Source organism: Diabrotica virgifera, chromosome 1 (genome assembly GCF_917563875.1).
Source record: "Diabrotica virgifera virgifera chromosome 1, PGI_DIABVI_V3a".
In the NCBI taxonomy this organism is placed as follows: Eukaryota; Metazoa; Arthropoda; class Insecta; order Coleoptera; family Chrysomelidae; genus Diabrotica; species Diabrotica virgifera.
In genome coordinates, this window is record NC_065443.1 from 67105086 (window position 1) to 67132675 (window position 27590).

Sequence of the window (27590 nt, forward strand, 5' to 3'; positions counted from 1 at the left end):
TTGCCGAATAGTATGAGAAGACAACTGTAAATATGAAATATGTAAATATATGAGAATCCCTATACTTTATTTCACGTTAAGAATAGAACATTTTGCGAAGATAGCCCCATGCATTTCTTATGAACGATAGAAGCGCGCCGATGCCACGCCGTACTGATTAAAATGAATCGTATATCGGCAGTCGAGTAGCCACCCGTGCCCGAGAGGTTTGTCAACACTGATCTCCATAAGCCTAACGTTCTATTCTTAACGTGAAATAAAGTATAGGTAGGAACTTTTTTTTACCACATGACCACGGTTTCAGCATTTGGAACCACTGTACGACGTAAAAAAAGGACATAGAAAGAAAGGGCACAATTAAAATTAAATAATATAATACAAACTATTTTATTTTTTCTGAAAGAATAACATTATTATAATACCAATTTAAAATTAATTAGTCGTCTTAATTGTAAAGTAGCAAATTTATTTTGATCCGTGAAGATGAAAAACGGTAGTGTATAATTGAAACAATTTACAAGAACAAAACACCTTATTAGAATGTAGACTAGACACTTCAATTTTTCTTAACTATGAGCACTGCTGAGGGGGCCAATCCTGAAAAAAAGATCCGGCATTAACTAAAATATTTTGCAAATGAAAACATTTCTACAAGTGTATAGTATAGATAGGCATAGTTCTAACTTAATTCATTCCAAGTTTGTAGTGAATTGAAAGAAATAAACTGCGCTTCAAAGAAAACGGGCCACCCAAAAAATTTAAGAAATTTTTTATATTTTAATTTTTTTCTTATTTATATCAAATTAAATTTTGTGTGTATTGATTTAGTTACTCTTGTAGCACATATCCCGACATTACCATTAGTAACAAATGGAAAACAAAGAACAATTTGGAAAAATAACAAATGTATTAAAAATTTCGATGTACCATTACAGTTACAGGTATAACAATGATTGAACTATATAGCCAATAAAAGGCAAGCATCACTCGTTTCAATACATACTGTAACGGTCCCAATTTATCGTCGTATAAATATATCAGGTCCGATCCTGTAGTGACGAATAAATTAGGTGTATGGTATTGCGTAATTCTTTTCCCACATTACGATATCTTTCCCGTTTGCCCAGAAGTAAAGAATTTATTTATCTTCGGCGAATTGTCAAAAGAATTTAACGTTTTTTTAAGAATGAATTCTGCCAGAATGTTTACATAAATTCTCAAGTGTCTTTGAATTCTCAAGATAAGTCGTTAGAGCTGAGCTAGCTTTTTGGTGAGAACCGAAAAAACTGCTTACGGAAAATGAGTATTTTCTTATTTGTTTTATAACTATTAGTGGGATGTTCTTAGGAACATATCCTAGCTATTTTATTCGCAGAAGAAATTTTTGGTTTCTTCCGATTGGATAAGATCTGGTGATTGCCAGAATGAGAGGTAAATTCTGTGTTTGAGCGAAGGAATCTTGTCAAAAAATTGGGACGTGAACGAGAAGTCAAGTTCTAGTTACGAGAGTGTAGAGTCACGGACCGATTTGGTCTAGTGAGTTATCAGATCGAGTGATCTCCTATTCAGTATGTTTTCTTGGTGAGAAAACAAATGCTGATTATAGTGAATGCCACGATAGTATGTTTTGTGTCTAGTTGTCTAGTGTATTAGAAGGAATAGCTTCGTTATTGAACAATTTTTTTTTATTACTCCAATTTATTTAACAATCTGTTCCGTTAGGAACAATCAGTTAAAGTTATGACTTTCTTAGGCTACATGACATGTAGGTAAGAATTCCAATGAACACTTTCCTTTCTAAATTATCAACAAATGTATAGATAGTACTACTAGTAAAATAAAGTAAAACTTAAAATAGTTCTAATTTATCTAAAATCTATTTGGTAAGTCAGCTGGTTTATAACGCTTAAGTCTGCGAACTTCACCCTCCGTGTTTAATAATTCACTCGCGAAATCATTTGGATGCGCACTAAGTCTTTCTTAATACTTTTCACTGTATTTGCTGATTTCTTCTTTGATGCTGGGAACTTTCAGGTCTCTCTCTATTATTGCGTTGGGGACGTACCATGGAGCGTTTACTATGGTTCTTAATTCCTTATTTTGAAAACGTTGTATGATTTCCAAGTTAGAGTTGCTGGCTGAGCCCCATAGCTGTATGCCATAGGTCTTTGTATACCACTAATTTATTTTCAATTGACAGTCTTGAATGTCTACCCAGAATCCAGTACATTTGTTGAAGTTTGAGTCCAAGTTGCTTTCTTTTGGTGAAGATGTGTTTTCTCCATGTTAGTCTTTTATCTAGATGTATGCCCAGGTATTTGGTTGTATCTACTTGTAATAATTGTTTGCTGTTTATGTATACTGGTGGACAGCTCTCTCTTCGCATGGTAAATGTCATGTGGGTCGATTTTGTTTCATTAGCTTTTAGTTTCCATTTTTTTTAACCATTTTTCTATTTTATTTAAGTGGGCTTGTAAGTTATGCGAAGCTCTTTGGGGGTCTGTGTGAGATGCGATAATACCTGTATCATCTGCGAATGTTGCGACTGTTGTCAATCTAGTTGTAGGTAGGCCAGCAGTAAATAACAGGTATAGTAAGGGACCAAGTACACTACCTTGTGGGACACCGGATTTTATTTTAAATAGTTCTGAGCGAGCATCTTGTTTTACTAATGAAAAGCGATCTGTCAGATACGATTTTATAATTAAATAATATTGATACGGAAGATTTTTCTTCAGCTTATGGAGGAGTCCTGTATGCCACACTTTGTCGAATGCTTGGCTGATATCTAGAAAAGCTGCACTACAGTACCTCTTGTTTTCTAGATCATTGCTGATTTGTTTGACTATACGATGTGTTTGCAACAATTATTCAAGGATGATAAACTTGCAAAATGCTTCGAATTGCTCATTTACATATAAGTAATATTACCAAGCAATAAGTAAAGTCATTTTTGTTTTTCCAAATGATTAATAATTATTTGAATACATTTTTGTATTACGTATTGTTGTATGATGTATTTACTCGTAAATAAATGAATAAAAATTGATATAACTCTATATGTTGTGGCTTTTTTCAAACGTACAGCCGTAGAAAAAACATTGTTTTTAACTCATGCGGAAAGTGTCTTTCCCGCCACTCGACTGCTTGCCTGAACTCCGCTATCGCGTCGTTCAGGTCAACGGCAGTCGCGTGCGGGAAATTATCACTTTCCGCACTATTGTGCGTCCCACCTTGACTTTACAGTACAGGTTCTTATGACTAACACCAACAGTGATGCCAAATTTTACCAGAAACAGGTTTTAAGCAAACATACTTTTTTCTATAGGATAACTATTAATAACTTAGAAATTAATATTATTGACATTTTGTGGCTGTCAGGGGTTCTAAAACATTTTTTTTTTCGAAAAATACCTTTATGTAAAAATAATTTCGTATAAAACATTTATATAATAATGTATTTAAGCGCATAAATATGTTAAACCTTAATAAATACGTAGGTATGGTCGAAGCGAAGATCGGTGGGATATGCGCATTTTTATCAATGAAATTCGATATTTTTTAGATATTCCAGAAGCTGCTACAGATAAAATGTTTTAACAATCTATTAATCATTCAGAATTAGTCGACGGATATTAGTACAGTTAAAATAATTAAGACTATAACCGGACAATAATGATTTATTCAGTGAAATTTTAAGTTTTTTTTTACTTTAATGACAAAAAAAGCAAGCCCATTAGCAGAACTCAATTAAAAATTATTTGGCACATCATATTTGAAACATTATTTGGTTGAAAAATCTTATTTTTGTTGTCAAAAAAAAATATATTAATTTGTTTGGACTAAATTACAGTTGTGTTTATCTTAAAAAGGATATGTTACTATCAACATTCATACAGTGTTGCCAAACTGAATTTTGTTATTTTGAGTGGAAATTTTCCCAGCGATCTCCGAGGGTACAATATTTCCAGAAATAATTAAAATACATTTTTTAAACTATATATTTTAGCTTCTTTCTATAATCCCGTCTTCCTCACTTGCACTGCCACTGTCGTAGGGTGTAAACACATTAAAATGACATTAATTTCATCTTGGAAATCAGTCATTAAGAATAAAAATAAACTGCAATTAGGATCCAAATTTTCCAAATAAGCAATGAGTTGCTCAATACAATGTTATTTATCAGTAATAATTTTAAGCTTATTTAATATTCTTTGTTATAATTTAAATTAGGTGAACTGACCATCAACAATAATTATACTTTATTTATTCTCAACTGTAGGACCTGGTAGGACAATATAAAACTTTACTTAAACTTGACTGACAATCTATTTTTTATTTTTCATGACATTACTTCAGAACTGTCTATACTGTCAATACATAAATTAACAACCATAGAACAACATCCCCTTTTAATGTTGAATATTCTAACATTCTTAACCAAAAAAAGTTATTACGCATATCGATTATAAAATTGCTGATTACTTTTCGAAAATGATCATCACTCACAAAAAAACAATGAAAAATATTCTTTTACTTGACTGTAACGGGTTAGTTTTAATTTAACATTTTTAGGGACCTACATTTTTAGGACCTTAGTAACGTCCGATTGAAAATACGTTTGAAGAAAATCGGCATCGCCGCGCTAAAAACTCCCATAAGGATTGTATTGCCGTATGTTCGTGTACTGTAAAGTCAAGGTGGGACAGACAATAGTTAGGAAAATAACTATTTCATTCGCCAACTGTTTAACTTTGCTGCAGCACCTATAAAATTTATTGTATGTTTTCATAGTCTGTGTCATTCCATACTAGCATAGCAAAATCGTCAGCATATGCCACAGCAGGTGCATATCTTCTAGTTTTGTTACAATATGAGTCCAGTTGAAATTTGGATGATCTTAGAAGAAAGATAATACTCAAAACAACTTGTCAAATGACAAATCGACTTGGATACTATTGAATACAATAATAAGAAAGACACTTCAGATATCTAATGACATAAAATAAAGAATCTATTTGTTCCTATTAGTGATTAGTTTGGCAATGAAATAATTCTATAATAAATGATTTTAAATAACTCAAATAAATAAGACTAGAAATATGTCAATTCAATGGTTATATTGTTAATTAACATGGTTAATAAATTAATAATGTATAATAATAATATAATAAACCAGTGTATTAATCAATAATAAATTGACAAAATTAGAAAGTTACATATTTATTTGGTATTGTGTTTACGGGATTGAGCCACAATTGTTGGTGTAATGAATAAGATACCAATATTTTATTTACCAAATGTAATTTTATTTTCATTACACCAACAATTGTGGCTCAATCTCATAAACACAATACTAAATTTAACATGCCACAAGAAAACCTCATAACCTCATAATATACTCATATATTTATAGCACACATTCAAGAAGTGCGGAGATAAAACTTACCAAGAGAATCCAAAGGTTTATCATAATCTTCAATGTCAAATACTTTTTTGGGGAAATTTGTCATTAGGTGAAACTGGTCATCTGGGCTGTTTCTTTTCATTTCCACAAAAACTCTCACTGCAGAAAGTGGTTCCTTGGCCCCAAACGTCTGTGTCAGACTTGAACCATCAGGTAATCGTATTTGCAACTTGACTTCTGAATAATTTGCTTGAGGTTTTGCAGGAGTAGGTGTTACAACAGGTGCTGCTGGTGTCACGGGTTCTGGTTGATTGGAGAATTTGGCTTTGCGTGCTAGTTTATCCTAGAAATAAATTCAGTAGGTAAAAATGAGTCGAAAAAATTTTTGATATCAAGAAAAAAAATATTTTATTGGAAATCGATAGCTATTATAAAATACAGTCAACTCTTGTTTAGCCGCGAGCGGGTTATATATGAGCCGCGACATATAAAAATATATGATTTTAAAGAAATTGTAATTTATTATTATAAGCAGAACGATAATATTCTATTATTGCAGTGTAAAATCAATGTTACATGTTATAGAACATTGATAGTCCCCGTTCTCACATATGGATCAGAGGCATTGACGCTAACTAAAACAGATGAATCCGCTCTATCGATTTTTGGAATCTATGGTGCTTTGCAAGATATTCGGAGCGGTCTGTGTGAACGGAATATGGAGGCGTAGATATAACTTTGAACTGCAGAATATCTAGAAGCATACGTTTGGTGGAAAAGATATTACCACTATAATTAAGTGAAACCACCTGCAGTGGGCAAGACATGTAGCCCGGGCCCCTGAATTGAACATGATAGAAACATTTTAACAGCACAACCCTTAAGAATGAGAAGACGGTAGACCAAAGCTGAGGTGGATGGACGAGGTAACACTAGATGCCGAGAAGATCGGAGTCGGCAACTGGAAAATGCAAGCAAGGGACAGAACAGAATGGCGTCGAAAGCTTCAGAAGGTCGAGGCCCTGTAAGGGCTGTAGCACTAAGATGATGATAATGATGATGATTATTGCAATGTAAAATAACCAACAAATACGCGTGACTTTGGATTTTTATTTTTTGGATTTATTTACTTGACCTTCATTTATGGCTTATCCGCGACAACCGTGCCACCCAACCCCACGGATAAATGGGAGTTGACAGTAAATGATTCTTTTGACGTTGATATTTAACGAACCTGGGGTGAGAGCACGCCAAATAGAATTCTATTTTAGTGAGGTCACGTTGCCTAGCAACCGTCGATTCTCCCATTGTGAAATTCGATTTTGTGACGTCAGCAAAATAGAATTCTATTTTAGTGACGTCACGTTACCTAGCAAACAAAACATTGCAGACAGCTATAGCAAAGTTATTCTCTTGAAAAAAGAGGAAATTATTACATGGAATTTAATTATTTAAACAAAGGAAAAATAAGAACAAAGGAAACCAAAAGGAAGAAAAACAACTTAAAATATTCTGCTATGCAGACTACGCAATACTGATCTCTCAAAGTTAAAAGATAATTTACATTTACAACATAATATACTGCACCAGTTTAATATAACCACCAGGAAATTTCTTCTTCTTCCTCTTTATAAGCAATTCTGCTTGTTCATTGGCGGATTGATACCTCTATGGAAGGTTGTCACTCCATCTTTTGCGCGGTCGGTCGATACTTCTTCTACCGATTGGTGATTTATCTCGTGCTATTTTGACCACACGTGTCTCCCCCATTCTTGTTACGTGGTTGTTCCATTTTTTTTTCTATCTAGTGTCCATTCGTTTATACACTGTATGTTACAATGTCTTCTGATATCTTCAGTCCTCTTTCGATCTCTCAGTGTATTTTCTGTAATTCTTCTCAACCAGGAAATTTAACATGATAATTTACTCAAAAAAAGACAAAATGCGTGTAAGATAAGTGCAAAAATACCAAATGCAGGTTGTAAGCAAATCTACTAAGATTTAAATCTGAGCTGGAGGTTAAGAAAGCTTGAAATAGAAGTGGAAGATGAAGTGAAGAGAGCAAACAGAGCCACGGGATACATGAATGAAGAACTATATCGCACGTTCCTAAGGAAAGGGTAATAAGTCAAAATAACAAAATTTTTCAGGAGAGCAAAAACAATTTTTGTCATTTTTAAAATGCGAATAGAAGACCCCGTAAGTGAATTTATATATTTGCAAATAACATAAATATATTTGTAATAAGATATTTGTAAATAAATTATTATTTTTTAATCTGCCTAAATCTCTTTATGAAACAAAACGGTTTTTGAGATAATGAGTAATTTAAAAAAAAAATGATATGTTACAGTTTTCTTCAAAAAATAGTTACAAAATTTATATCAAAGAATTTAAAGATGCAACATATTCGAATAATGATTTTTATTATAAAACGGTTTTTAACAGAATGTAAAAACAGTATAAACTGAAAATATCACCTACTAAATTATTCTTGGATATTTCAACATAATGAATCATAGAACATTGGTAATACATACTTACAATTACAAAAAGGAATACAATTACAAAAAAAAAATTATTTTGAGTAGTATTTTCAATACATTTTTAATTCATTTGATACATCCCTGTAGTGTTTAATAATCGCTGTGCATAGAAAGAAAAATCCCCAGAAATTTGTAATTAATCCTACTTTGATAACTAATCATAACACATCAAAACATAAACATATTGTCAACTTGATCCATTAGCTGACTAAAAAGATCACACAGTTGATGGTGGTTGTCATATCTATTTCAATCAGATGACTTAAACTTTTTGTAAATATTATTTTGGAATGATTACTTCAGCATAATTATTCAAGGTCTTTTACTTTTGAACATGAATAAATCAAATATTAGGGAAATCCCCTGAAAATATTGGAAAGCTATAAAATTTGTTGTTAGTGAGTGGATAGAAATTGATTTTTTTGAATCTAGTGAAATTCTAGTGATTTTTTAGTCTTTTGTGTAATATTTTGAGACCCGTCTGATGAATGTTTTAAAAACAAATTATACATTGATCGTAAAGCCTCAAAAATTACATCTACAGATACAAATAATAGCCTTATTCGCGGTACAATCTCGATTAGTCCCGGATTTTGCCGTGAACGAGACTATTATTACATTATTCTAATATACACAATAATAGTTATTTATGAAACAGTTCGTAAAGTATGATTTTTGAGAACGCACGCGATATTTAGAGCACGAGCGACAACGGAGTGAGTGCTATACATCGCGTAAGTTCGCAAAAAGTACTTCGCGCACAGTTTCATACAATATTTTATCTACGATAAACAAATAAAAAAACTGTAACTCTTCGTCACTGGAATTATTTCTATTCTACAATTTTTAGAACTTTGACATTTAAAAATCCTAACTACTTTCAAACCACAAAACTGTCAAAAATTTTGTTGTAAGTCATTGGTCATATTGTCATCACTATGACAACGCAAAAGTTAAGAATATTTGATGATACGAAAGTGTGCCAAAAAACCCATTGAAAGTGTGCGAAAAAGTAAATCCCATTTAAAATACATTGTTACTTCACACACACTTTAACCCTTCACGCACTGCTATCTAAAATGACAGTTTTCACAAACTAAAAACTTATACATAATATGACATAGACTAGATAAATATATTTGTCAGAACTTTCCGAAGAAACTAGTATTATCTGAAAATACCACACTTTTCGGCGGAAGTCAAGTGATAAAACTGAAAGATATTCCGATGTCAGAGTAACAACTCGAAATATTACGCTCTTGTTCGGAAATGTAAAGTGGAAATATTGGCAAATATTCCGATAATATGAGTAGCAACTCAAAATGTTACACTTTTACCGGGAGAACACGAAACTAAAGTTTACAATACTTCTAAATAAGTCAGTAATAACTACACTTATTACACTTTTGATCGGAAATAAAGCGGAGTGTCACAATGATACCACGACAACTGCGTTTTATTACTGTTTTCATCGGAATATGCCGATGAACCTGTTCCGAAGAATAGTGATTCTTTCGCCATCTAGGCAATAATTATCGAACTAAAATTACTACGGGTTTCTTCAGAGATCGAGCATTCGATATACTATCCATTACTGTAGAAAAGTGAGGATCGAAAAATTTTTGATTTACTACACTTTTCTTCGGAACATGATCATGGAGATACAAAGTAAAGAACATCAAAAACTGGGTAAAAAAGAGAAGAGTAGAATGGAACCACCATATAAGCTGAAAGACAACAAATAGCATGAAACAGGGACTTTGTTCGGAAAAACAGAAAATTTTATAACAACTAACATTGGAATAACCTCCTTATAAACTTGAAAAGAGATCTACAATAATCTGAAGCTCTTTGTACAATGAGTAGTTGAAGTAATAGGAGAAATTGAGCATTTAAAAGAGATAAAATGTAGAAATTAAAATTGATTTATAGATAGTTCTTTAACAATTTAGTACATACTTTAAAGTAGTGCCCCCGAAATTTCCTAAATCGTAGGAAACAAATTCAAACACTTCACTTGGAAGAACTATTTTTTTAAACCAAAACTGCTTGAACAATTTTCAATATTTTATTTATACAGTAGAAACTCTTTATTCGCGGGCTATATGTTCTGTAAATATACCGCGAATACAGAAACTGTGAATATGGAATGGTAATTTATATGGGATTACAACGGATACGTTCCTAGGCAGGGCCGCCGAGAGGGCGGTACAGCCGGTACATTTTACCGGGGCCCGGCAATGTAAGGGGCCCGGCGTCGACCAGACCAAAGACGTAATTTTTCCCGTTTTTTTGCTCTTCACTTAATGCCCATAATGCGTTTAATTAATACTCGGCTATATTTAATATTTAATAACCTTTAATCGATTTTGTTTAAAATTTTCACAGCAATAAATCGCAGGAGTCAAATACTAAAGTGCAGTCAGATAAAACTATGGTATGGATATGGAGATTAAAAATATATCAGGGCTTCTAGAAGATTTACAAAAAATCAGAAGAATCTATGTTGAAGAATCTAAATTAGTTACCAGCAATTATTAGTCCTGTCGTCAGTGGGGGTCTCCTTAATTCAGATGGACTTATCAAGTTTTTTTTATGTATTTTGACCCGTAGAACACGAATTTTTTGAGTAACAGTCGATCCGGATGTCGATAAGATTGTTATAAACAAAGAACTTGAGGAATCACGTTACAGCGATTTTTCGCAAAACAAAACATTTTTTTGTATTTTTTGGGTTATTCTAAGCAAAACATGTTTTTATAGTCTGTTCGCTAAACTCAGACGCAACTTTCTAGATATTTTAGTTGGTAATTTTGCCAATTTTAGTAAAATTGGCAAAAAATAATTACTAAATAGTTAATAATCACTAAATAGTTAGTAATTTTGCCAATTTTTGCAAAATTGGCAAAAAACAAAAAATTATCGACTAAAATATCTAGCCAGTTGCGTCTGAGTTTAGCGAACCGACTATACAGTATTTCTCATGATCATTTTTCAGTGCGTAACAAATGATAGGAAAAAGGGTAAGTCCGTGATAATACACATTTATGACATTTATTCTAACATGACATTTTAGTTAAATCTGACAGTTGTCACATTTTATTTTCAATTTGGAATAAAAACAAATAAAAAGTGTTTCTTGCATTTATAAAATGGTATTTTCTTTGATTTGTATAGTCTTATAAATTATACAGATTATATTTTTAATATTATTATCTAATTAAAAAAAAAATTATTTTTTTATTATGGCGCCATCTATCGACAACTAGAATAACTAGAATAAATGTTATAAAAATGTCACCGACGAAATATAATCACCGACGTGCCTTTTTTTCTGTCACATACAATTTAATGCGTTAGAAAGAAATCGAAAAACTGTGACGCACTGAAAGATGATCATGAGAAATACTGTACAAGTTTTTTCGTAGAATGCATAGTTTTCGATATAAATGCGGTTGAACTTTAAAAAAATCGAAACATTGCAATTTTTGAACCCGAATAACTTTTGATTGAAAAATAAAATAGCAATTCTGCTTACCGCATTTGAAAGTTCAAGTCAAATTCTATCGGTTTTGATTACTTTCATTGCTAAAAATTAATTTTTTTATTGTTAAACAAAGCTATAAACACATAGTGAATGAATGATGTTTTCAATACATTTCTCATTTGAAATCGAACGAGTAGGCGCGGTTACAGACAATTTCTGCGTATATTACGTACATTAAAACGCATGCATTGGGCGCGGGAAACACTATGTGTTTATGGCTTTGTTTAACAAATAAAAACTTAATTTTTAGCAATGCAAATCATCAAAACCGATAGAATTTGACTTGAGCTTTTAAATGTAGTAAGCAGAATTGCTATTTAATTTTTAATCAAAAGGTATTCGAGTTCAAAAATTGCACTTTTTCGATTTTATAAAAGTTCAACCGCGTTTATCTCGAAAACTATGCATCCTACGAAAAAACTTGTAAGACTATTTTTTGCTGAGAATCAGGCAAAAAATACAAGAAAATGTTTTGTTTTGCGAAAAATTGCTGTTATGTAATTCCTCAAAATCTTTGTTTATAACAATCTTATCAACATCCGCATCAACTGTTACCCAAAAAATTCGTATGCTACGGGTCAAAATACATAAAAAGAACTTGGGTAAGTCCATCTGAATTAAGGAGGCCGTTGTACCCCCCTGGCGACAGTACTATATGGAATAAATGCAGAATTTACATGACTCTGGCTCTATGTTAAGCTTTGTCCATAAAATTGTATAATTTTCAGTGACAATAAAGCATATTTCTATTCTATTCTACATCAAATAAAGAAAAACTGCTCAAAAAGCTTGTGAGATTTTTTGATGATTTGCCTGGGCCTAGTAGTGATGCGACTGATAATTTTGAGCCCAGCGCAATATTTCGCTGGAAATATTTAATATTGTCATATAATAAGCAATTTAACCAGATTTAATGGGGAAAATAAAATTCATTCGCTATTTAACATTTTATGGATATTCCGAGATGAAGATGACGACAATATTAAGAAAAAAATTGATATAGGTATGTATTGTAAGACATCAGTGATATGAAGAATTGATAGATGAAATTTTTCATTTGAGAGCGATATACAAGGATAAGTAACATTGGTGAATCTCAACTTTCTCCAATATATTTGCTTAATAAAATTAAATATCTCAAATTTGAATCGTTATTCAATAGTTTTTTTATAATATGAAACAGGCTCGGTTAGCTGCCTATCAACTTTGTTAATTGAGAATGATTTGGCAAAAACATGGGATTTTTCAAAAATTAGAGACTTTTATTTTTGCCAATCAGAAAATTCGAAAAGCACCTTTAATATAAATATTTTCACTATTATAAACAATAGATATACCTAATCAAAATTTAATCAAATTTATATTTGAAATGTTTCTTATTATTTATTATTAATAATTTGATTTCCATAAAAATTAAACATTTTTTCCCTCTACACTTTTTGCCAGGGGCCCGCCCTTCACTTTTTACCGGGGCCCGGTCATACCTCTCGACGGCCCTGTTTCTAGGTGACAAAATAACAAAGCAAATACTTAAAAAACAGTTTAATTTTAAGTTTTTGACCACACATCATTAATCTTCAGGTTTAGCAATGGTTTAAAGAATTTAGTAATTTTCTATTGCTTGGCAGTTTACTCCTTCTATTCAGACTGGTATTTAGCAGTGGCATTACCAATTTGCCTCTTAAGAATAATGCTTCGTTCCATACATGGATCAATTTTTATAAAAAAATCACAAAGCTCATTTTTCATTCTTAAACCTTCACTAAGATTTTTTTTCAAATTAAATGTCACGTTTCCTAAATCCTCTTCTTCAATGGATTGTGAATTTAACATTTCCTCCATCTTGTGATTCAAGCATCTTCTGAACCTCACTTGATTCTATCTGTTCAGACCTATCTCGTTCCATTTCACTAGTAATTTTGGCAATGTTTGCAGTTAAAGTTTGATCTTGCAGATTCTTCATTCCCTGCAGCCAGAACAGTTCACAGTTTTTTCCAGAATTATTTAAATGTCAAACTTAAGTTCTTGCAATGATTCGTTTATGTTTACGATCTATTTTGCTACGTCAAATTCCTTCCAGCATTCCATAAATTTCATATCAGGATCACGTTACGTGTTATTCAGTATCATTTTCCTGCAGTCAGAACAGTTCACAGTTTTTTCCAGAATGATTTAAATGTCAAACTTAAGTTCTTGCAATGTTCACTTCTTGTAGATAGTTACTTGAAAATATCTCAATACCGAAGTACTTTCTATACTTATGAAAATCAAGTTTCACCTATGTATTCCCATGTATTAGAAGATCTTTTCTCAAAACAAATTAATACTTTTTTTATGGATATTAATTTAAATCCAGCCGTTTTTCAATCATTTATACTTCATAAATGGCCACATTATCAGTTTTACTATACAGATGGATCCAAAGTACAAAATAAAGTAGGATGTGCAATAATAAATATTCAAAGTGGATTTAAAAAATTATTCAAATTGCCAGGTGAATCATCGATATACATACACTGCTGAAATAATGGCGATACTTTTTGCTTTAAGGCACATATATAGTAACGAACCCTATAGCTGCATAATATTTACAGACAGTAAGAGTGTCGTTGACACACTAACTTACGTACATAAGTCCCAACAACTAAATCATATAGAACTGGAAATTATGACTCTTTATAATAAAATTACAAATTTAGGAAAAAACATCATTATATCATGGATAAAGGCACACGCGGGCATTAAGGGTAACGAAATAGTAGACAGGCTAGCCAAATCCGCCCTAGAAATAGGCGAAGAACCTCCCCTGAACTTATTACCCATTTCGGATATTGATATTATTAGTAAACGACATCAAAAAGAAAACTGGCAAACGTATTATCGAAACACGAGAACTGGAAGTAGTTACAAACAAATGCAGCCTGAAATTCCCATAAAAAGATGGTTTCATTCTGTATCAAATCGCCATTTCATAAGAGTTATAAATAGATTGAGATGTAATCACGCTCTTACTCCCCTTCATATGTTCAGTTTGGGTCTCACAGAGTCACCTAACTGTGAGTGTGGACAAGAAGGTGATCTACTACATATTCTCCTCGAATGTTCCCATCAATCAGTAAATATAAACAAATTTTATGATAATCTTAATATTTTAAAAATTCCACTTCCCGTCTACCTAAACAATTTGATTTTTTCTGAAAAATATATTAATATATTAAAAACAATTTACGAGCATATCAAAAACTGTAAATATAAATTGTAGCAATATAATTAACCCTATATTTAAGTAATTTTGTTAAAACAAAACAGGCATGTTTGTTAAAACAAAACAAACATGTTTGTTTTGTTGTTATTTTTTTTAACCCTCTAGATTTAAGTAATTATTGTATATTATAATTGAAAAAAAAAAAGAAAAAAAAAAGAGAAAAAAAAAAAAAACAAAAAAAAGAGTAAAAAAAAGAGAAAAAAGAGAGAAAAAAAAACGAAGAAAAAAAAACTAAGAAGATGTAAACCTCCGCGAAGTTGAATCGGGTTTATGTCTTAGCGTAGTAAAAAAAAACAATTAAAAAAAAACATATTAAAAATATATATAAAAATATATATATATATATATATATATATATATATATATATATATATATATATATATATATGTATATATATATATATATTGATGCACGTTAAGTTGTGACTTCCGGTATACAGAAGAGGCTGTCCGACTTCCACCTTTTCTACTAGGAATTATTTTTTAAAAATTGTGTATTTGGTAAAAGGGGGGCTTATAAAATGGGTCTACCTATTGAGGGGAAAGGATTTACCAAAATAAATTTTGTATATATATACGTATATACCGAAGCGTACAGCATACGTTATGGCTTCCATATATAGGGTAGTTCAAGGCGCGTTGTCACTTCCAGCGGTGTTGTCATATTTTGGAAGTCACAACGACTCGTTTGCTAGATTTACCTCCTATTTTGAGCGTAATGTGTGATCTTTTGAAACTTTTACTGTGAATACAGTTGTCTGTGTTTTAAAGTTGTCTATTTAAATTAAAATATTGATATTCTTTTGATTATACAGGTTTACAAAAAAAAAACATTTCGGACTATTTGACGAAACCATATGACTAGGGGGGTTTTTGGGGTCGCTGGTTACGAATCCGGGTTTCGCTAACCTTTATCACGTCAGGTAAAGGTTATTTCAAGGACAAATCAAGATAAATCGACAGTCGCTCTGAAAAAGTATATTAGGAGGGTTTTGGGGTCGCTTATAACGAATCCAGGATCCGCTGACCTCTATCACGTGTAGCTGAAGGTCATTTCGAGGTCAAATCAAGATAAATCAACACAATCGCTGTGAAAAAGTATATTAGGGTGTTTTTGGGGTCCCTGATCACAAAACTGGGGCCCGTTGAGCTCAACCACGTCAGGTAAAGGCCATTTCAAGGTCAAATCAATTTTGTTAACTCCTCCTGATTTGAACTTGAAATGACCTTTACATGACGTAGTAGAGCTCAACGGACCGCAGTTTTCATGATCAGCGACCCCAAAACTCCCTATACTTTCAGAGCAATTGTGTCAATTTATGTTGATTTGACCTTAAAATGACGTTGAACTAGACGAGATAGAGGTCAGCGGACTCCGGATTCATCTTCAGCGACCCCAAGAACCCCCTAATATACTTTTTCAGAGCGACTGTCGATTTATCTTGATTTGACCTTGAAATGACCTTTACCTGACGCGATAGAGGTGAGCAGACCCCGGATTTGTGATCAGCCACTCCAAAAACCCCCTTGTCATATGGTTTCGTCAAATTGTCCGAAATTTAGTTTTTTTTGTAAACCTGTGTTATTTATGATAATATGATTGATATTTATTTTAACAAAAATACTAATATATTATTATTGCTGTAAAATGGATTTATTGGAATTAATTAAAAAAGTGTTAATAGTAAGTCATTTATTTATGAAAATTATATCAAAAATGTTAATAAATAAATTTGAACTTATAGAAAATTTTAATATTTTAGATTTTATTACAGGCACCGTCCTTTTAATTTTTGATGTACCAATAATAATATGTAATAAAAAATTAAATGGCTAAACCCTCTAGGTGGGGATTACCCGCTAAAAAGCTATCTAGATCCATCTTTTTCGAGCAGATTTTTCCCAATCTGCTACTCGATACTATTGACTATGCTTCTCCATTTCTTTCTATCCTCTTTTGTTTTTCTGCTAGTCTCTAATTCCTGCCCTATATAAATCTTCCTTTAATTCCTGTAACCATTTATTCTAGTTCCTCCGCGTCTCCTTCTAACTCCGGGTCTCCATTGTAAAATTGAGTTTACAGTTGTTGCGCTACCTGCTCTCCATATATGCCCCAACAATCCAACTCTGTGCCCAAATCTGAAAATCTGGAATAATATCTACCCGGGTCGAAACATTTTTTTTTTAATATATGAAAATAGTTATTTATGAAACGGAATGAGTGCTATACATCGCGTAAGTTCGCAAAAAGTACTTCACGCACAATTTCATACAATATTTTATCTACGATAAACAAATAAAAATACTGTAACTCTTCGTCACTGGAATTGATTTCTATTCTACAATTCTTAGAACTGTGACATATAAAAATTCTAATTTCTTTCAAACCACAAAACTGTCAAATTTTTTTTTTGTAATTTATTGCTCATTATGTCATCACCTCTCTTGTGCTCTGCACAAGAGATCTAAGGTTAGAGCTAAGAATAAGGTTGGCTAGGTGCTACGTTTTCTCGACTCTGTTTTACGGAATGGAAGCTTGGACCTTGAATGCGGCATCAATGAAAAAACTGGAATCATTCGAGATGTGGGTATATAGAAGAATTCTAAAAATATCATGGACAGAACACGTCACAAACAAAGAGGTTCTGAGAAAGGTGAATAAAGAAATGGAAGTCTTAAATACAATTAAAACCAGAAAATTGGAATATCTCGGACATATTACACGTGGAGAGAGATACAACTTGCTCCAACTCATTATGCAGGGAAAGATTCAAGGAAAAAGAAGCATAGGGAGACGCAGAATATCGTGGTTGCGCAACCTGAGAGAATGGTACGGATGTACATCAAACGAACTTTTCAGAGCAGCCGTCTCCAAGGTCCGAATAGCCATGATGATTGCCGACCTCCTTCGCGGAGATGGCACTTGAAGAAAAAGAAGATGTCATCACCATGAAACGCGAAAGTTAAGAAAGAATATTTAATTATATGAAAGTGTGTCAAATACAGTGAGAAAAAGTAAATCCCATTTAAAATACATTGTTACTTCATGCTTACTTTAAAGCACTGCTATCTATAATGACAGTTTTCACAAACTAAAAATTTATATTATAATATGACATAGAGTAGATAAAAGTCATTTATTAATTATTAATTGATTATAGTCAGAAGAAAATTAGATCATGCACCCCTTGTTTTTTATAATTGTTAACATACTAAATTACATATCCAATAATTATTGTTATCCATTAAATAGATCGATGCAGATCGGCCTTATATCGGATCCTCTTCTATTAGTCCGTTCGCTGACGGTAAAATATTGCAAAACCCATAAATTTTAAAAAACCACTTAAGATTGACATGAAATTTGGCATACACATAGGTAACATATCAAAGAAGAAAATTGATATTGTGCCGATGTTTTCTTTTGCCAAGCAGACATTCCGTTAACATTTTTAGTCACAACATAATATCAATGTTAAAGTATTATTAGAGCAACGCTTTATGGTGTCACATTTCTTTTAATGACCGACACACAAAATATTTTAATGACGGATCCCACACTAGAACCAGATTTTTATTACCTACTGCTGATAAGGTAAATAGTTATCAAATATCACTCGTTGTCATCTCTGTGTTAATTTGAAATAATAAAATATAAATATTGTAGTTTTGTATTCTAAAATATTTGGAAAAAATATCTATGTATTTTTTTTTTTTTTTTTCATTTAGGTACACATCATTTTAAGGGATTGTCCGGAAGAGTACAGGCTCAGTATATCGGCAAATGAATTTTGTTTTAAATACCGTCCGTATAGAGGAGGTGCTCGTTGGGGATAGGCGCAAAATCTTAGTCCAGTGCTAATTAAATGCATTAATTTTTTTCGAATTCTGAGAAAACTAATAAGTATTTTTGAAAAATTTAAACGCAGAATGGAAGCTTACATTATTACCGAGGGCAGAAAGTCCCTGAAAACTTATATAATGTTTATTTTAATAACTTATATACCTAATATATGTTTATTTTAATAAAGATAATGGGATGAAAAAACAAGAGAAAAGTTAGTGTGATTTTTAATTTCGAATATTTCATTCAAAAGAAACTTTTTTTTATTCTAAGGGACTTTCGGTCCCCCGTAATAATGTTATCTTTCATTCTGGGTGTATGTTTTAAAAAATATTTATTAGTTTTCTCAGGATTCGAAAAAAATAAATGTATTTAAATAGCATTGGACAGAGATTTTGCGCCTACCCCCTTAAGAGAGAGTTTACTGTATTTTATATTATTACTAGAATTTATTACTTTAAACTTTTTATCGCTCTTGATTCATTTTATCGTGTATTTAATTCCATTCAATTGTAATTGTACATTCAATTTTTTTGTAATTTTTACACGTTTTATTACTTTCGAAATAACAATAACTATAAAATCGATTTTTCAGCCTACTTGGGTCAAAAAAATACACAATTTTCGGAAATTTCGTTAAATGAGAACATTTACCTACATTTTTTGTATTTAAGCTTTTAATAAGATTTTTAAAAATAATTTAGATTATTTAATAGATACATTCACCGGCACGAAAAACGGGCACCCCAAAAAATGGGTCATTTTTGATGGCTCGTATCTCCTAAACCTATTCTCCGATTTAAGTATTTCTTTAATATGTTATAGCCATTCTTTAACTATATCGCTGTAATAATATTGTTTCTAGACAGGTAAATTATCATTGTATACTGGGCGTACCAATCAAACTGGTTTTTTTTTTTCAATTTTCACAACACTCTGTGGAATATTCTAGCCTTTATACAATATTGAAATTAAAACCCAACTATAGCCCCAGGTTTTCTTAATGTTCTGTTTGTTATTCATTCGCTTATGTTGGATAATAAAAAAGTTAGGGACTTTAACAATTAAACATGTTCTTTATCAATACATGGTGTTTCTAAATAAGTGCGACAAACTTTAAGGGGTAATTCTGCATGAAAAAATAATGATCGTTTACTTGATAAAGCTATGTCCGCAAATGCTTGCAAATATAAAATTATTTTGCCAAACGATCATTATTTTTTCATGCAGAAATTACCCCTTAAAATTTGTCGCACTTATATTTAGAAACACCTGTATCGATAAAGAACATGGCTAGTTGTTAAAGTCCTTAACTTTTTTATTATCCAACGTAAGCGAATGAATAAAAAAACAGAATGTTAATAAAACCTGGAGCTATAGTTAGGCTTTAATTTAAATATTTTATAAAGGCTAGAATATTCCACAGGGTGTTGTGAAAATTGAGAAAAAAACCCAGTTTGATTGGTACACCCGGTATACAATGAAAATTTACCTGTCTATCAACAATGTTATCATAGCTATATTGTTAAATAATAAGGCTATAACATATTAAAAACATTACTTAAATCGGACCAAAGGTTTGGGAGATACGAGACATCAAAAATTACCCATTTTTTTAGGGTGCCCGTTTTTCGTGCCGGTGAGTGTAGATTAAATTAGAAGTTCATTGTAAAAAAGGAAGTAAACAAAAACACGAGAAAAATGAATTTATATAAGTAAATAGGTAAGTAAATATTATAGATTGAAATAAGTACAGAAAATATATAATTATAGAGATATATAATCACTTATTGTACCTTCATTTAAGGCTAACTTTAAAAGTAAAGCAGATCTGCTATTATTCATGTTTAAAAACAAAAGGCACACAAAACACTAAGTACGATTAGGACCGCGAATCTACAACAGATAAATGTCTGGAAACCGTTACACAGGGTTGCCAAAAAACGGAAGTCACACCGAGCGGTGTGGTATACGGAAGACGCTACGCGTTGTGTACATAACCTGTATAGTAGCACGGGAGCGACACTAGCGCTGGTGATATACCGTCGAACTAAAATCTGATCTTATGAGTATGTTAGATACGATATGACTTCCAGCGAAATTTTTAATATAAGCCTTCTGATACCATCTAGTAAACAAATTCGTAAAAATATAGGCAAAACGTTGTGACTTCCGAAATCGGAAGTCATAACGGTATATATGAAGTAACAACGTATTACGAGAATCTACTTTGGAAGTCACATGGATACATGTATCAATATATATATATATATATATATATATATATATATATATATATATATATATATATATATATATATATATATATATCCATATACAAAAAAAATAAATATATACAAAAAAATATTTACATCCAAAATAATGTATTTATTTAGATAGTAGTATGTTAGTTTATTATGTACATATATTTAGAGTTAAAAATACAAAAAATTCCTCTGATTGAAAAAAAATATTTATTTTTAAAATTAAATGTCTGGCTAATTGGCTCAGCCAAGGCCATCAAATTCACACACACACAAAAAAAAGTTCTTGCAATGATTCTTTTATGTTTACGATCTATTTTGCTACGTCAAATTCCTTCCAGCATTCCATAAATTTCATATCAGGATCACATTACTTGTTATTCAGTATAATTTTGAAGGTTCGTCTAATGTAATACAGCTTAAAGGCCTGGATTATTCTTTAGTCCATAGTTTGAATCAAAGCCTACGCCAATCTAGGTGTAGTTGTAATAAGGTCAATTTTATTTTTATTGTCCACTTACTCAAGTTGAAGAATTTAATTAAGAAAAGACCTTGTTGGCATAAATATAGAACATATAATACAAAATGAAGAATTATATACAGTAGAACCCCGATTATCCGGGTGCGGTTTATCCGTGCTGCGGATTATCCGTGCTATGATTTTCTATTACTCAAGTTGCGTTTTTGAGGTTTTATCAAAATAGCGTCATCGTAAATCACTTGACTGAAACTCTATATGACGAAAGAGAGACTCATAATGAAAGATTTATTTTTTTCTGTTATTTTTATGGTAGGTACATATGTATGTGTATATGTACATATGCATTATACATAAGAAATACATGTTCGGATTATCTGTGCTTTTCAATTATCCGTGCCACCTTTCGGTCCCGAGGAGCACGGATAATCGGGGTTCTACTGTAATAAATTAAATAATTTAGCGGACATAATATCAAAGAAACAATTACCAGACGAAGAAGAAATCAAGTAAGTATCCAACCTATGTGAATTTGAATAAGAAATTATAAAATAAAAAATTAAAATTATATAAAAATATGGAATAAAATAATGGTATTAATAACTAAATAAATATTTATATAATAAAAAATAAAAAATTAAAACTTAAAAATTAGTAATCAAACAAAAAAAAATATAGCTAAACACTTGAAATTTTAAAACACAATGGATATTTTCGGCTAAGGGTCTGAGGCTCACCGAAATACCATTGTGAATATTATACAAGTCAAATAGACCTACACTTACAATAATTATTTCTAACTATTTTTAGATTAATAGGGCTGGCATTTCTCATCTGAGAATGAGAACTGGAAGCACTATAAAAATTTTACTTCACAAAAAAAAAATAAAATTTAAAATAAAAAAAATAATTAAAAATTATTTTGTTTATTAAAATTGTTTAGAATTGTTTATTAAAATTGTTCATTAGAATTATTTATTAGAATCATTTATAATTTATCATTTTCAGAATTAGTAAGTAATAGATTAGGGCCATTATTAATTAGTTAAATTAGAAAATTGTTAAAACAAAAATTATGTGTATTATCTACTGTAATCCCATCAGGAAACGACCTGGATTAGTCTCAAGAGGCCAGGTAATTTGTATTAACTCTAAATAAATAAATAAATAAATAAATAAATAAATAAATGTCCACTTACTGACACGTTGACAAAGGATACAGAATGCTTTTTATTTTGGTATACATATATGTATATGTACCATTGTATCGATTTGATCCGTGAATAAAGAAATCTTAGGCCGTGAATAAAGGAATTGGATCGCATTTTTTCAATCCGCGAATAGTGAAAACTTGAATAAAGGAAGCGCGAATAAGGAGCTTTGACTGTATTACTAAATACCTAATTAATAAACTGAATTAATAAGCAATAAAAAATACCTGTTCAATTTGTTCCCTAATTCTCTGCTTAGCCAATCTTTCTTCCTCTTTTTCTCTTTTCCTTTGATCAATAATCTTTTTCATTTCCACTTCTTCATGCCGTCTCTTGGCTTCTAGCAAATCCTTTCCAGACTTTATTCTGTTTTTCTCCCTGAGTAAGGCCTCTTCTTTTTCTTTAGCTTCCCTCTCTAATCTTCTCTGCTTAAGTTTTGCCTCTATTTTAGCAAGCTGTTCCCTTTTCTCTTCATCTGTTAGTGGTCGTTTTTCTTCTGTAGATTCAGAGAAACTTTGATGACCTGTGAAAGTAACATTGATATAGAAATAACAGTTTTGTGAAAACAGAAGATTCTATTATCATATCAACTTATTTTTAGACATGTCTTCTCACTCATGGCCTCTGTCGAAATTTCAATCAAAAACAACAAATGGTTTAGTCTTAATTACGCCAGTCAATGGGAGCAAGAATTGGGACCGTGCAAGTTCGGCAAAGCGACCTCTATTTCTACGCTCTGTACTTTTATTCGCACTTTTAATTATATTGGCCAATTATATTAGTCCTGGTTGCTGGATAATTGTCAAGACCATAGTCCAAAAAAATAATAAGAAGAAAAAATAAGATGCAGGTTATGTTTAGCAAACGTAAACAATTGTATGTAGTAAATAAAATCAGTTATTAAAATGCAGTACTGCAAGCCAAATAAAATTAATTAAATTTACCTTTATATAGTAATTGCATATCATATCAATATTGTGGAGCAATATATAATTTTTCTGCGTCAATGACAGAAGGTATGAAATATACGTCAATTTGACAATTTCAATTGACAATATGAATTATTTAAGATAGTTGCAATATTTCTCCGCGACTCGCGCACGGTCGTTTCTCGTTTCCCTTTCCAAGTACTTGCACAACGCGAATAGGATATTACCTCCGAATTCTATCCTACTGCATGGATTTTAATGAAATTTGGGCCTAGCCTCTACTTATCTCCTAATTCAAAGTGTACCCTATGCCGATGTGTGCTTTTATCTTGGGGGTGGTTCCCACCCCTTCTTAGGGGTGGAAAAATTTTTGGTTAAAATTACCACGGAATTCGCTAGAAAACCTAATTCTAAGCAAAAACTGTTCTATAATTTTTTTTTGTAAACTCGATACTTTTTGAGATATTCGTGGTTGAAAATTGGCCATTTTCATTGAAACATAAAACCTTTTCGAACGGTTTTTGCGAATACCTTAAAAACTATGCATATAACTAAAAAAAAAACATAAAAAATAAGTCTGGCTAATTGGTTCATGCCAAAGCCAATTAAAAAAAAAACTATATTAAACATTTTTGTAAGATATAAAAAACAAAGAGACACTTGCCTTCATAAATCTTCTAGTTATAATACAAAAAGAGATATAGGTGAAAATAGTTTGTTTTTTGGTACATTCTCAAATTGGTGTATTCAACTTGAAATAACAGAGAAACAGTCAACTTTAGGTGTATAATGCTACTAATACCTTTTGTAGTGCTTGAAAATATGTTTAAAATGAGCTACATTAGAGGTCCATTACATTAAAACTAAGCGAGATATGCTGCAGACAAAATTGATAACTAATGTATTTTAAGAAAAAATGAGAAGTAATTTTAACCCCCATCCACCAAAATGTAAATGCATCATTTTCCTTCTACAATACCTTTTATTATAGTGTTATTTCTATGTTCAAAAAGTTGGACGGGTTTAAAATTAATGGTTTTTGAAAAAAAGATCAAATTATAGAGCACATTTTTAAATTTTCTTAAAAATCTTCATTTTTCTCCATGTAACTAGAAAATGATAAGAGATACAGTAATGAAAAATAAAAAGGAAATTTTTATCTGAAAAAGCCCTACATTTTTGTGTGGTATCTTTTTTTGTATCTCTTATCTTTTTCGAGTTACATGGAGGAAAGGGAAGATTTTTAAAAAAATTTAAAAATGCGCTGTATAATTTAATCTACTTTTTTTCAAAAACCGTTTATTTTAATCCAGTCCAACTTTTTGAACATAGAAATAACACTAAGTATAATAAAAAGTATTGTAGAAGGAAAACGATGTATTTAAGTTCTGATGATAGAGGGGTTAAATATAATTCTCATTTCTTCTTAAAATACATTAGTCATCAACTTTTTTGCAGAATATCTCGCTTAGTTTGAATGCGATCGACATTTAGTATTGCTCATTTTAAAGGTCTTTTCAATCAAGGTGTATCATTATACACCTAAAATCGACAGTTTCTCTGTTATTTCAAGTTGAATAAACTGATTTGAGCATGCAGCAAAAAAACAAACTCTTCTTACCTACCATACCCTCTCTTTGTATTTTAACTAGAAGATTTATGAAGGAACAAATCTCTTTGTTTTTTTATAACCTACAGAAATATTTTATATAGATTTTTTGTTAGATGCATAGTTTTTAAGGTATTCGCAAAAATCCGTCCAAAATGGTGTAATTTTTCAATGAAAATGGCCAATTTTCAACCACGAATAACTCAAAAATTATTGAGTTTTCAAAAAATAATTGAATGGTGGGCTACAACAATGTTGTAAGCGACATATTGGGTCAAAGTGAGGTTTTAATACAATATTATTGTATATCCAAAGACCAATGCGAGCATCTTTCAATCTGGCTAAAAACATTTTGCCTTCCCCGAGTTTTTCGTACCGCAATGTTGGTATCTGTATGTTCATAAATAGCTTGTCAATATGTTTTTTTCATCTCCTGCATAATCTCAATTCTGTCGCTTACAATATTGTTGTAGCCCACCATTCAATTATAGAACAGTTTTTGCTTAAAATTAGGTTCTCTAGCCTCTTCCGTGGCTATTTTAACCAAAACATTTTTCACCCCCCGAGAAGAGGTGGGATCCACCCCCAAGATAAAAGCGCACATCGGCATAGGGTAGACTTTGTTTCTTGAGCTATTCCCTACTTACTGTGAAAATATCAAGTAAATCGATGTAGTAGGATGGAATTCGGAGCCAAATACCCTCATTGACTGCCCTAAATAGCTATAGGAAAGAAACATTTGATTTTTTTGAAAAATGAAAAAATTCAAATAACCTTCGATACAAAAACGTTTTTATGTACTTCGGGCCAAAACTGAGACCCTGGGTGCTTGGCCTATTTTACGTCTGTTTATCTACCCACCAGATTCCAAAACTATGGCGCAAATAAAAAATGATTGCCCTTCTGAAATCCGGAAGACCCTGAACTATTGAGTATCTACCATCCAATTTCTCTGCACATCCACAACAAACAGGCTTCAGGCCAGGAAAATCCTACACAGGCCAGGCATTGAACCTAACCTAGTACCTAAAGGTACTATTCAAGATACATGGATGATCCTATGGCGGAAAAGATATTACCATGGTCTGATGTTTGATATTATTTATATCACATTTCCTAAGCTATTTTATAAGCTTGTTTAGTAATAGGGCTTTTACAAAGCTCTGTGCAGATTTATAAAAAATATAAAATTGGAGGATATCAGATCAAATCCATATTATGTTTTATATGGCAAAAGATATGAATAAATTACCTATTAAAGAATTCTGACCCATATGTGTGTCAACAATTAATAAATCTGATGTTTGCATGGTATTGAGATCCAATATCAGAAATATATCTCATAATATAGCTAGGGTGTCAAACTAGTGTATGTTTAAAAAATTACCTGATTTAGAAGCATGAAATTCAACTTCTTCATTGGTTTTAAACAATTTCCCACATTCATCACATTTAATTGATTTAGCTACAGCTTCAACCTCCTCAGAAACAGCAGTATCAGCATTGGATTGAGTATTATTATCATTTTCACTAGCAACTTCTGAAGCTGCTTCTGGTGCTTTTGGAGGATTTGTAGTTACTGGCATGGCTTCATCCTCTTCGTGAGACAATAGCCATTCCATTACTTGTTCAAGATTATTGCTACCAGTTTGACTTACTGCTAATTCTCTGTAAGTTTATAGTGAAAATTTTATTTATAGGTTATGTGCTAAATGCAGGTGATTACTTACGCTCTTTGCCTACTGAATCCCATTTCTGTTAAACTATCCACAATGTTAGACATTTCTGTAAGTTCTGCAGCAATTTTTTAATAAAAAAATAATGTTTTATGGGAACCCCAATAATTATATTTTGTCCAGTAATTATTTTTATCAATGAATGACGACATAGAAAAATTTTGATTATTTGGTATAAAGTGACGTTGACATTTGACTTCTCATCACGGTTACCCGGTCACGGATCTCATAACAATCACAGCAGTGTGACCACAGCATTAGCGACATTATTTCTTCAAAATCATTATTTTTACTTCTACTACAGCTAAAATAATTTCTCTTGACTTGAGCCTTTTTGCAAATCGAAAGCGGGAATCGTGATCGACTAAAAGCACACAAGCTGTCACCAACAAAAATAACAAAAAATGATAATGATAGATCAGTTAACGGTTTCTGGACCGTCCAAAAGTTCACGTGATCGTTTACATGACGGTTCTTCGTGGATCTTCGTTGTGTTGGGACAAACCTTATATATTTCCATTTTCTGGGTATCAAAAGCTGTAAACGTCTAAATAACCATATCATTTAATTCCTCCTCGTTTGCGGATTATGAATAAACTGGCTTTAATTAAAAATAATGAATATTAAAAATTTTCAAAAGAAAAGAATTTGCAGTTTTGGTGGCCTACACTGTAGGGGTATCCACCATAGGTATATAGAATAATTCTCACTTTTGCTGGCCCCATGGTGCCCCTAAACTGTAGAGGCAAAGCTA

General features: G+C 31.6%; 1 protein-coding gene across 1 annotated transcript; it reads right to left on the reverse strand.

The window, feature by feature from the left end:
• Nucleotides 1–371: 371 nt before the first annotated feature.
• LOC114326971 (UBX domain-containing protein 1-B) lies at nt 372–27017 on the reverse strand. Its single transcript, XM_028275463.2, has 5 exons — nt 26831–27017; nt 26488–26768; nt 22790–23085; nt 5450–5750; nt 372–597 (listed from the first exon to the last, which is right to left on the reverse strand). Exons 1-5 carry the CDS (start codon nt 26881–26883, stop codon nt 557–559), a joined length of 972 nt encoding a protein of 323 aa, XP_028131264.2. The 5' UTR covers nt 26884–27017; the 3' UTR covers nt 372–556.
• Nucleotides 27018–27590: the final 573 nt, after the last annotated feature.